Raw genomic sequence first — 12728 nt, forward strand, 5'->3', positions numbered from 1 at the left:
CGTCAGCAAGTACATACTACATTTCACAGCATCAGCTTGTGTACTGCATATTATTCTGAAACTATATGCTTAGCTTTCTGATGAACAACTTTTATTTGTCTTCCTTTCTTTTATAGGAATATATTTGTCCCAGATGTGAATCAGGCTTTATTGAAGAAATGACAGATGATTCCAGGTATTGTACAAGCTCATGAATAAATCAGCCATTCTGTTATCAAAATTATTTTTCTCAGCATCAACTGAATGAATAGAAGGGAATTTGTTTTATAACATACTCTATTGAGAGAGAGAGAAGAAAAGTGGCAGAGCGAAGGGGAAGAAAAATGGGAAAATTTGGAAAATGATGTGATAGTGGGTGTGATGAGATCTACTGTGGCATTCCTTGGAAACCTCTGTATCCATATCATAGTAAATCTGGTAAGTTTTCATATATTTTCTAAGAGTTTGGGGATCTCTTGGATTATTGGTTGGTTTTTAGTGACCACTCTGTGGCCTGAAGGTAAATTTCTGTTATACCTCTTTGGTGGGCTGGTGAGTGACTTCTGACAAAGATATCTAGTAAGATAAACAGGCTGTTCTAGCCAGGGAAACTGAGTTGTTATTCTTGCAGAAGCCTTGGGTCCCTTGTCCTTATTAGGATTATTGCGGTCAAACTTATGCCATCTTGCCACTGTAATATCAGTTTGCTGGTAATGCTTGATATTGGCTCTTGTTGCTTTTACTAATGGTATAAAACCTATAAAAAGGGGACATTATTTCTGAAAGTGACAGTGTTAAGTATTCCTTCTTGGTCAATATGATTAAAACTATGAAAGCTTAACAAAAAGTAGAATAGTGTTGATAGGAGGGCCTTTTTGGGGTAAATGTAATAACACATTTGTTCTTTTTTGGCTATCTGGTTAAACATTGGTTGGACAACTGAAGAAATACTGACTGGGTAAAAAGAATCTGTAATCTGAAGCTTCTTTTAATCTTGGGATGACTTTGGGGCAGTAAAAAATAATGGCAGTAAATAATTCCTTTACTGTTGCTGTTGGCAGAATATAAAGTTGAAGGTCCCTTCCACAACCAGGAAAAACTACACATTTTACAGTATGTACGATTAGTTTAACTTTATTAATGATCAGTGATTATATATGTGTAAATGAACTGGAGCTTCTAAGGCAATATATGGCATGGGATCTAGTTTGGTACAAACACTTAAGTGTTGATATAATAATCTTGGTTTTAAATAACACAATACCAGTTCTAAATCTATAAAGATTAGCTTGATAGCAAAGTTAGCAATTTTGTGTGGATGGCATGCTAACTTGGGATATCTTTTTATTTGTGCTATTATAATTGCATCTAATACTTATTTCAAGCAGGTATGCTCTGCATGCATTGAATGAAGAGCATATTGGTTGTTGGGGGGCGATTTTTTCAAAGTTTTTAAATACTAATCCTGCTTTCTTTAGCCCTGTATACAAAGTATGGTTATAAATGAGGTTTGTGAGTAACTGCAGGATGAATCTTTTCTAACGGGGAACTATGAATTCTATGGCTCCTGCTCTCATTTGACTTAATTCTTTTCTTTGTGCCTTTGTAAGTCAAAGGTTGTCCTGTACAGGTGCTATTGGTACCAGATACTCAAATGCAAAGATTATGTCTTTGAAATATCAGTGTTTTAAATAGTTGAAGAAATCTTTGTCTTAGAATCAGTCTTAGAGGTAGCATGGTATTCCCTTCTATAAAGTTCATAAACATTTGCTTATTTGAATACTTAGCAATTACAGTAGTAAGTAGTGGATGGTAAAAATTAATGAGAGCAAGTGCTTATGTAAATACTGGATAATGGGTTCCATTTGCTATTAGACATTTCAGCTAGAGGGGCATCTTGTAAGTTTTCTTAAGCTTTGTAACATTTCTCAGAATGTTGTGGTTGTTATTATCCCTTCTCTATGATTAGCCTTATCATTCTTAAAATGCAAAGGAATTTTAAGGAAAGGGAATGCTGAGGGAGTTTCAGGGGGAGAAGAAGCCCAAAAGATAGAGTTGATAGCTTTAATTACCAAAGATGTTTGAATTCTTGAAACTATATGGTAAAGTCAGGAAAGAGCCCTGGAAGCCTATCTAGGCTTGAGTAATAAAATGGATACATAGTGGTAGTTCAATTATTTATTTAGCATAGATGTACTGGTACTTTTGGGCTTGTTCTACATTTGAAGTGTTTTTTACAAAAGATGTTTTAACTTCTGAAGCAAATACAGTTGTTAAATGGTTTCTAATTAGAGAATAAGGCCTGAGAATGATGACGTAGAGAATGGCATTAGCCTTGTTTTTCCACTTTTGGTTCCAGACTAACTGGAGTGTGTTTGTTTCTTCAATGAGCTGAGTGCAGTGCCTGGATTGGTATTGTAATTCTGAAAATGAAAGTTATTTATAATAGTTTGTGGACTTTATTTCATTGAGGTGAGTGTGTGCATGCTTGTGTGCTAGTGTGTGTACTTTGGTGCACATGTGTGTGTCTCTTGAAGTAAAAGTGATATCCAGCAGTTCTTGTGATACTTTCCATCCCGTTTCCGCCAAAGTGTGTTAGCCAGTTTCCTCTCTTCTTTGCAGATTTCGTGGGGACAGTGGGATCAAATATTTTTCCCCAGTCTTTGGGAATAGGTTTATACATGCGATATTAATTCAACAACTTTTACTTTCCAGTCATCAATATAGGGTATGGTAAAGCAGGGTTTTCACAAGTGGTGAGTGCTCTGTATAATGGCTGATACATAATAAACACATATATTTGTGGTATTAATAAAATACAGCCTTTACCCTCTGAATTTATGTTTATGAAAGGAGGGGAACAAGTAGAAATGGATGAGGAAAATTCTAGATATTTTATTTTTTATTTTTTTTGCGGTATGTGGGCCTCTCACTGCTGTGGCCTCTCCCATTGTGGAGCACAGGCTCCGGACGCGCAGGCTCAGCGGCCATGGCTCACGGGCCCAGTTGCTCCGCGGCATGTGGGATCTTCCCGGACCGGGGCATGAATCCGTGTCCCCTGCATCAGCAGGCGGACTCTCAACCACTGTGCCACCAGGGAAGCCCTAGATATTTATAATAAAAGGTTGAATTTAGAATCAAAGTCAGTGCAGAGGGGTGTGGAGGAGTCTTGTTTGGTTGGTGAGTTTAGAAAAGACTTAATGGAGGATGGGCCCTGAAGGGTGGGTAGGATAATCAGAATAGGATAAGCTATCAGAAGAAGAAAAAATATTTATTGAGCCCTTTTGTAAGGTGCTAAATATAGTACCAGACCCCTTGCATTACTACATTTAATCATTCCCAATAGTTTCAAATGTTGTTTTCATCTGGTGGTTAAATGGTTTTTTAATGAAATATTATTTTGAGAATCTTGTTTTATTTCTTAGCTTCTGAGAATAGATGTTTTTCTTCCTTTGCTCAGATTTGAGCTGCATTGCTGGCTGTGGGTCCTTCTTCCTTCTCTGTGATAGTCTCTCTCTCCCCAATTTTTTTTAAAATTTATTTATCTTATTGATTTTTGGCTGGTTGGGTCTTCGTTGCTGTGTGCGGGCTTTCTGTAGTTGCAGCAAGCGGCGGCTACTCTTCGTTGTGGTGTGCGGGCTTCTCATTGCAGTGTCTTCTCTTGTTGCGGAGCATAGGCTCTAGGCGCGCAGGCTTCAGTAGTTGTGGCTCGCGGGCTCTAGAGTGCCGGCTCAGTAGTTGTGGCGCACGGGCTTAGTTGCTCTGCGGCATGTGGGATCTTCCTGGACCAGGGCTCGAACCTGTGTCCCCTGCATTGGCAGGCAGATTTTTAACCACTGCACCACCAGGGAAGCCCTCTCCCCAATTTTTCATTTGGCTTACCCTTGATTTTGTAGTTTGTTATAATATTTTTCATAGGTTAATCCACATGCCAGTTCTTCATAATTTCCTTTGAGGGTGTCATGTTGGGATGAGTTATTTTTCCTTATTGGGATTTGCTCTCATTGTACCATTCTATATTTAGCTTCCAGGAGGGAAGCTTGTTCCTGGGAATAGAATCACTACTCATTGCTTTTTCTCTTCAGTTTTTTAGGTGGTGGCAGCAGCACATCAACACATTTTGCAGAGGTAAGTTTTCCGTTGGCTGTATGGATTCTTTAGGTAGTGGGTGGGTGTTAAAACCATGACAGATTTTCACTTCCCAGTGCAGCAAAACATCAGAATATATAAGAAAAATATGGGCAAGAGTAGTCTTAGAAAGATTTGTGTTCAATAGTTGGGGCTTTGGCATGTTACTTTTAGTAAACCTTTGATTAGGAGAGAGCTGTGCTATACTTGAAACCTGGTGGTGTTTTCAGTTCTGTTTTCTGCTTCTATATTGTTTATATGGTGTGAGAATATAAAACTTGTATTGTTTTTTAAATAACAGTGTTGCAGACTCTTAATGGTCTGACAGTCAAGTAAAGAACAGGCCAGGATGAGTTGTAATTGAAGTCACAATGAGGCACAGTCTATGATTTTACACAGAGGTACTGGTTTCTAGAGATTACCTTTAATGATTGTGGTAGTTTGTAATTGGAATTTCAGGGCTAGATTAAGGATAAGATACTTGCTTGCCTTCCAGGTCTCAAGATGGGACCTACAATTAATTTCCAGTTCTTTATATAATGCAGCATCCGTATTTTTTGGGAAAAATAATCTTAACTAGGATTTGAAAATAAGACATTAATCTGTATCCTTGAAGACCATTTTAAATTAAACGCAGTAATTTTCTTTTTCATTTAATCCATTGACTTAAAATCTGGTTTTTTTGGACCATTTTAACCATTTTTAAGTGTACAATTTAAGTGTACAATTTTAAGTGGCATTAAGTACTCTTTGTTTATTAGCATTTAGAGACTGTTACCTCACAAGGGACAGACCAGCTCTGCCTACAAAAAACACTGGTTTGCTTTTGCTCCTATTGCCGCACAGCTTGGTTAGCTCTAGAAAGCTAACAGATGCTAAAAGAAAAAAAACCCCTTAAATCCCATAATCAGAATTTCTTTGTGTTTCAGGATCACATTAGCCTTTTTTGGAGATAGTTCAAGTACCTGAAGAACTAGCAAAACTTTTTGGTAGTTATTTGTGTATAAATTAAAACTGTATTTGCAGTGTATTTGAAAACTGGTATTCAATAAGAAACCCATAAAACCCTAAGCTTCTCTCCTTTATCCTCTGAAAATCATCTTAAGACCTGTAGCTCCCAGGTTTTTAAAAAAATTTTTTTGGACTTGCTGCTCAGCTTGCTGGATCTTAGTTCCTCAACCAGGGATTGAACCTGGGCCCTGGCAGTGAAAGCGCCAAGTCCTAACCACTGGACCGCCAGGGAATTCCCCTCTCCCCAGATTTTTCCGTTGTTAGATTTATAGTCAAGAAACTTAATGAAATGTTTGGGTAACAGTCCTGTTTTATTAAGGTATTTTCTTTTACTTATGGTCTGTGGTACTTCTTTTTTTTTTTGCGATACGTGGGCCCCTCCCTGTTGTGGCCTCTCCCGTTGCGGAGCACAGGCTTCGGACGCGCAGGCTCAGCGGCCATGGCTCACAGGCCCAGCTGCTCCGCGGCATGTGGGATCTTCCCAGACTGGGGCACGAACCCGAGTCCCCTGCATCGGCAGGCGGACTCTCAACCACCGCGCCACCAGGGAAGCTCCTGTGGTACTTCTTAATATCCAGCATTCAGCTTTTTGCTTAACTCTGAACTGCCTTGGTACATGGGTTGATTAGTGTGATTCAAGACAGATTATGTCTTTGAACTCCCACTTTCTCATTTTGGTGGATGGAAAAATATTACTTAAAATTGATTCTGCTAACCAGGCCTGGAAGCCTTTCCGGTTTTAGTAATTTTTTTCCGTGTGTATGCTATTCCTGATTACACAGATTTTCACTTACTGGTTATGCATATGCATCAGAAGAGACTTCATCTGATTTTCCTTAAGTGTTAGTTCTCTTTTAGGAGATGGAAATACATTGGTCTGTCAGTTTTATAGATATGACTCACCAGGAGGAGATGCATTCAGAAGAAAAATAAATATATATAGTCAGTTTCCTAACTTCAGTAATGCTAAATCTGACACTGACTGCATAAGTTATCCTTCAGGTGTTGAAGTAATTTTGCTTAGTCATAGCCTGTGACTTCATGTTCTTAAGGGTTTGTAGCAAGGGCATGATTATGCCCAGTTTTCCCTTGTCATCATGCCTGAATATTTCAGTTTTCTCCTTTTTAAACGATATTTTGCACTTAAAAAATAGAAAAAAAAAGTATTTTCTTTTAATACTGTAGAAGTTGTCAGGGATTTAAAAAAATCATCTAAGAAGTATATGTTTAGTGCACTTCCAGCACTCTGCTAGAAGTAGGAGCAAGAAGCAAATGTTATGGTTGCCTTGCCAGCAAGGAACTTATAATTTATTTGGGGAACAAGTGCAAACATATGAAACAGATATGAAAACAAGTGTGTACAGAGAGTATAATAAACTTATTATGGGGATGTAACAAGTACAGTAGAAGGGAGAGATTAGGTGGGCTGCAGTCTTTGGGAAGACTAAAATCTTTAGGAAAGAGGTCAAATGACATAGTGATATGCACGGATCCAGACTGCCTGCGTTTAAACCCTGGGTCTACTGCTTACTGACTAGGTAACCTGGGCAGAATTACTTAGAATTTCTCTGTGCCTCTGTGTTCTCCTTTATAAGTTGGGGAAAATAATAATACCTACCTCAGAGGGTTGTCATGAGGATTAGGTGAGTTGATACATGCCAGGTGTGTGGGCCAGTGTGCCTGCCATATAGTGAGCGCTTAATAAATTTTAGCCATTATTAAGACTTCATGGAGAAGGTAAAACTCCTTCATGGAGAAGGTAAAACAAGGCTTCAAGTACTAGAGCCTTAAAGGGTATGTGGAATTTAGATAAGCAAAGAGGTGAGAAATGCTATCTCAAGATAGTATTCATAGGTCATAAGGTCTTATACCCATGTCCCTGGAGGAAAAACCTAGAAAGAAAATTATATGTGGAGAGGGCTTCCCTGGTGGCACAGTGGTTAAGAATCCGCCTGCCAATGCAGGGAACATGGGTTCGAGCCCTGGTCCAGGAAGATCCCACATGCCGCAGAGCAACTAAGCCCGTGCGCTACAACTACCGAGCCTGCGCTCTAGAGCCCGTGAGCCACAACTACTGAGTTCGTGTGCCACAACTACTGAGTCCGTGTGCCACAACTACTGAAGCCCGCGCGCCTATAGCCCGTGGTCTGTAACAAGAGAAGCCACCGCAATAAGAAGCCCACGCACCGCAACGAAGAGTAGCTCCCACTCACCGCAACTAGAAAAAGTCCATGCGCAGCAATGAAGACCCAGTGCAGCCAAAAATCAGTCAATCAATCAATCAGTCAGTCAATAAAAAGAAAATTATGTGTGGAAACGAAAGCTATTTTTCTTTTCTATATTTCAGTTGGTAATTTCAGCAAAGGCTTATGCTCAATTTTGCTCTGTTTTTCTTCAGCCAGAGTTGCTTGTACAATGAAGAGGTTATTTTCTTAATTAGCATTTACTAACAGCTGAATTCTTAAAATACTAGATATATCAGAAGAGGCTTAGTCCAAGCAAAATTTCTCATATAATTGGTATTGATTTTTTTTTCTGAATTGGGTCTGGGGTGGGGGAGATAGGGAGGGTGTATGAGGATGGAGGAGTGTTGCCAGTTAAATGGGAACTATGAGTGATGTGTGAGGGTCAGTGGAGAGTGAATCTAGAAATGTTGCTAGCAGTTTGTATAGAGAGAGGACATAGCTATACTGAGGTTCCTGTTGATAACCTGGGGAATGGAGCCCATGGCTATCTGAGGGGTTTCATTGACTACTTGAAAGCTTCTGACCATGACCTGGTGCCAGTGAGACATCTGATCGGAAGGTCTCAACTTACCTCAGTTTTATCACTTCAGTGCAAGAGCGGCTGTAGCTGCTGCCTCAGATTAGCAGAAAATAAGATAGATGGCTTTCTAGAAAAAGAACTCCCAGGTGTGCAAGAAGGCAGGGTACTCTGAGCAGTCTGATTTATATTTATTTAAATAAAGTTTGTTTTGCTACATATGCAACATTACAATGGGCAATAAAAAAGGTATTAAAAAGCATCTGGAGTCCCGCTCTACTAAGAGCCCCCTTTCTCCATACATTTCCTTTCAGGTTTTGTCTTGAGGCATAGATACTGAAAAATATTGTAACAACATTAAGAAGATTTTTTAAAAATGAAAAATCTTCCATATTCTCATTACCTTATTTTTACTTTATTTATTTACTTATTTTTAATACTTTCCATTTCTCACATTCATGCTTCATAACTTTTCAGATATAATCATAGGATATACTGTATTGTATTTCTGATTTTTAAAATTTGCTTAGGATTATGTCATAAATCTTTTTTCTTATCTCTTCATAGTTATAAGAATTACATATTTTATGACTTCATATTATTTCATGCCTGTGCTATATTAAACTGTTATCCTGTGTTAAAACCTGTCTGGTTATATGTGATGGTTGATAATTGATCATACCTCTTCCCTCCATCTGAGCGTCCAGAACATACTGAGAAATAAAACATAGACGCCAGGCAGATGGAAATAAAGATTTAGTTTTTATTCAGCCAAATGGAGAGCACAGTTGATCTGTGGCCAAATGGACATCCTAAGTCTGCACAGGATGACCCACTTGAGAATTAGAGGCTGCTGAGCAGGCACAAATACTCAGAACCACTTCTTTTGCATTTATGCAGCCTCCTTATAAATTAACTCCATCCATTGGAGAAATGCGAATTAGCAGAACTTTTGCTAATTAGCAAAAACTTTTGCCACTCACCAATCGGATGCATCACTCTTCTGGTAGGGAAGAGTAATGAGGAATGAATGAAGAGGTCAGAGGTGAACATGAAAGCTCTGATTCCTCCCTCCTCCCCTTTGGGTTTAGTAATTTAAGTCTATAGTTAGCAGGGGATTGGGACTAGTACCTCTGGTAGTTAGGGGAGGAGATCAGTAGGCTTTGAGGGCAGTTTTACTTCCACCTTCATGAAGGCTCTCTCCATTACCAGCTCATGCTCTTTTGTGTGTGCTCCTGGGACCTGTGGAGAAAGCTCTGAAATAATCAAGAACAACATAAAGTTAAATTAAATTGAACTACAATAAATAAAAGTGTTGATATTCTACTGTTTTTGACCTACAAAGATGGTAATTTTAAATGATTAAACCTAGTGAAAAGAAGTTAAAGATTTCAAACCTTTAACTTTCCTTTACCAAGTAAATCATCCTTTACCTGTTTGCTGTTCTTCCCAGTCTCAGCCAGAGGGCTTGTACTCAAATGCCAGGTAGAGTTTGGGTTCTTTGAGCAGCTGCAGCCTGGATGGGATCTTAAAGGTTGAATTAACTCAACCAAATCTTTCATCTGTCTCACTTTTTAGTATGAAGGGTTAAAATAGCTCATTTCACAGTGCTGCCTACTTCACATCCAGTCCATTTGGAAATATCAAGTAAAACTCCTGAGCTCTTCAACAGTTGTTCAAAGAATAACTATGTTTATGTCATTCGTGACTAAATTCACACCAGTAATACTGTTGCCAAGCAAAGACCATAACATAAACTCAATGGTAGCTGAAGGAAGAAGAGTGAAACAGAAAACAGTCTTGGTGTCAGCCTTGCCAGTTTTTTGTTCAGTGACTGCCAGTTGACCAGAGTCCATAGCCTCTAAATTTAAACTCATTTGGGAAAAGGTGCCTTTCAAGAGTTTGTTTATGGCAGAGTGTTTACATTTTGGGGGGTGGGTGGGCATTGGACATCGTATTTTTTTCTTTGTGAATAACATTTGAATACTCTATTTTTATAAAATTTAGGAATTTGCCATAGTCACCCATAGCCTTTTATAAAAAAATTTATTTATTTAATTTATTTTTGGCTGCGTTGGGTCTTCGTTGCTGTGCGTGGGCTTTCTCTAGTGGCTGCGAGCGGAGGCTACTCTTGGTGGCAGTGCGTGGGCTTCTCATTGCTGTGGCTTCTCTTGTTGCGGAGCATGGGCTCTAGGTGTGTGCGGGCTTCAGTAGTTGTGGCACGTGGGCTCAGTAGTTGTGGCTCGCGGGCTCTAGTGCGTAGGCTCAGTAGTTGTGGCACACGGGCTTAGTTGCTTTGCAGCCTGAGGGATCTTCCTGGACCAGGTCTTGAACCCGGGTCCCCTGCATTGGCAGGCGGATTCTCAACCACCATGCCACCAGGGAAACCCCTCACCCATAGTCTTGAGATTTGTTCTGAGAGTCCTTTCTTTCCCAGCCAGCATATTATAAACCTCTTAATTTCCTTTTATTTTTGAGCCTTATATTCCAGGCATCCGTGAGCTGATTTGAGGATGAGCACTGTTTTTATTTTTCTTTCAATATCCACTGCTCCTGGTAGTCATTCTAGTGCTTCTTATTCTTTTTAAAAAACTATTCTAATTTTCCTTAATTTATTGAACAAATAAATTTATTTTCTAGAGACCCAACGTAGCCAAAAATAAAATGAATAAATAAATTTATTTAAAAAAAAACCTTGTATCCAGGCTATGTAGAGACCTTTTAAAATGGAATAATGAGAAAACAACCCAGTTTCAGAAAATGGCAAAAGATTTGAACAATCTACTTCACCAAAGAAGGTATATAGATGGCAAAAAAAAAAAAATGCTCAACATCATTAGTCATTAGGGAATTGCAAATTAAAACCACAATGAGGGGATTCTTTGGTGGTCCAGTGGTTAGGACTCTGCTTCCACTGCAGAGGGCATGGGTTCAGTCCCTGGTTGGGGAACTAATATCCCACATGCCGCGTGGCATGGCCAAAAAATAAAAACCACCAAAATGAAATACCACTATACCACTTACAGCATGGTTAAAATTTAAGACTGACAATATTAACTTTTGGTGAGGCTATGGAGCAACTGAAATTGAATGTAAAAATGGTACAACCACTTTAGAAAACAGGCTAGCTGTTTTTTAAAAAAGATAAAAATACATCAGCCATATGATTCAGCCATTCCACTCCTCTAAGATATGTACATAATTGTTCATAGCAACTATTTGTAATAATAAAAAATTAGAAACAACCCAAATGCCTGTCAACAGGTGGATGGATAAACAGATAAATAAAATTTAAATTATTTCAGACGTAATTTGGTTTTTTTTTCCATTTACTCTTTGTTTAGTGATTCCTTGGCCAAACCCAACAAACACTCCCCCCACCAAGACCCTTTTAGTAAAAAGTGTGTACAATAGAATGGTCTTATCAGGCATTCTTACACTGCTTTGTCACAGCTTTGCCACAGCTTTCTGATGAACCTTCTATAAGTTAAGTATTTTATAGACACGTGTCTTCACTTTGTGGTGATGCTGCCTTTTTTTTTTACAAGTGTATAAATACATCCATTTTGTTTAATCTTTATTCTGTGGTGGAAATGTGGATGTCATTGTTACAAAACACAAGGTTGTAATGTTGATCTAGATGGTTGACTATGCTTAGGACAGAAGTTCATGATCACCTTTGGCTCAAGTTTTTATTTTTAGTATGGGAAACTGGTCAGAGGCATGTGGATCTGAGCTCAGTGTTAAGGTCCAGACATTGGCTTGTTTCTTTTTTTGTTTTTAAATTAATTAATTTATTTTTGGCAGCGTTGGGTCTTCATTGCTGCGTTGCGGGCTTTATCTAGTTGCGGTGAGCGGCAGCTACTCTTTGTTGCAGTGCGTGGGCTTCTCATTGCAGTGGCTTCTCTTGTTGCGCAGCACGGGCTCTAGGCACACGGGCTTCAGTAGTTGCAGCATGCAGGCTCAGTAGTTGTGGCTCGCGGGCTCTAGAGTGCAGGCTCAGTAGTTGTGGCTCCTGGGCTTAGTTGCTCCCTGGCATGTGGGATCTTCCCAGAGCAGGGCTCGAACCCGTGTCCCCTGCGTTTGCAGGCGGATTCTTAACCACTGCGCCACCAGGGAAGTCCTGGCTTGTTTCTATATGAAGGAAATAGTTTCTCGGTATATAAATTTCTCCCCCTGTGCATACACTTGAAAGACTTCTCTTTTCTCCTCCATGAAATTGGAGAAGCATACATTTCTTTAATTCGGAACTGCTGAATTTTGAAGTGTTAAAAGTTAATCCTCTCTTTTTTCAGTATTTCTTCTTCCTGTTTCCTCCTTCTCCTTTTCTGAAAAGCAGTAACATGTGCTTTATTTCTGGTTTTTACTAGTTCTGGGACCATTTGGACCCCACGATGTTTTTCCAAGATTTTAGACCCTTTCTAAGTAGCAGTCTACTGGACCAAGATAATAGAGCCAATGAGAGGGGTCACCAAACTCACACTGACTTCTGGGGACCAAGTCGGCCGCCACGGCTGTCAGTGACTCAAAGATACAGATCTCGAGGAAGTACTCGTCCTGATAGATCCCCTGCTTTTGAAAGGTGAGTGCAAAGTTGTTATTTAAGTTCTTTTAAAGGGTAGTTTCAATGAAGGACATAATGACATAATCTAATCTTTGTAAGGTTTTCATACTTATTACCTTTGTGGACAAGATGGGGATATATATACAGAATGAAAATGAAGCTAAATTGAGTGTCTATACTCAACTAGTATAATTTACTGATGATAAACTGATGGATGATAAAACTAATGATATAGGTCTCTGGTTAATATTTTTATTAATATTTCAGATTAATATATCAGTGA

At 39.0% G+C, this 12728-nt stretch overlaps 1 protein-coding gene across 5 annotated transcripts in view; it reads left to right on the forward strand.

Moving 5' to 3' along the window:
* RNF115 (ring finger protein 115) overlaps window positions 1-12728 on the forward strand; it is a 60624-nt gene that overhangs the window by 19805 nt on the left and 28091 nt on the right. For 3 of the 5 annotated variants that reach the window (XM_060139133.1, XM_060139137.1, XM_060139132.1), the window contains 3 exons: window positions 117-175; window positions 4065-4107; window positions 12252-12463. In XM_060139133.1, the coding sequence (XP_059995116.1) occupies window positions 117-175; window positions 4065-4107; window positions 12252-12463 (314 nt within the window). Of the gene's footprint in view, window positions 1-116; window positions 176-1040; window positions 1093-4064; window positions 4108-12251; window positions 12464-12728 lie in introns of all 5 variants that reach the window. The other 2 variants (XM_060139134.1, XM_060139136.1) reach the window with 1 other exon arrangement.

The sequence above is a fragment of the Lagenorhynchus albirostris genome, chromosome 2 (genome assembly GCF_949774975.1).
Source record: "Lagenorhynchus albirostris chromosome 2, mLagAlb1.1, whole genome shotgun sequence".
In the NCBI taxonomy this organism is placed as follows: Eukaryota; Metazoa; Chordata; class Mammalia; order Artiodactyla; family Delphinidae; genus Lagenorhynchus; species Lagenorhynchus albirostris.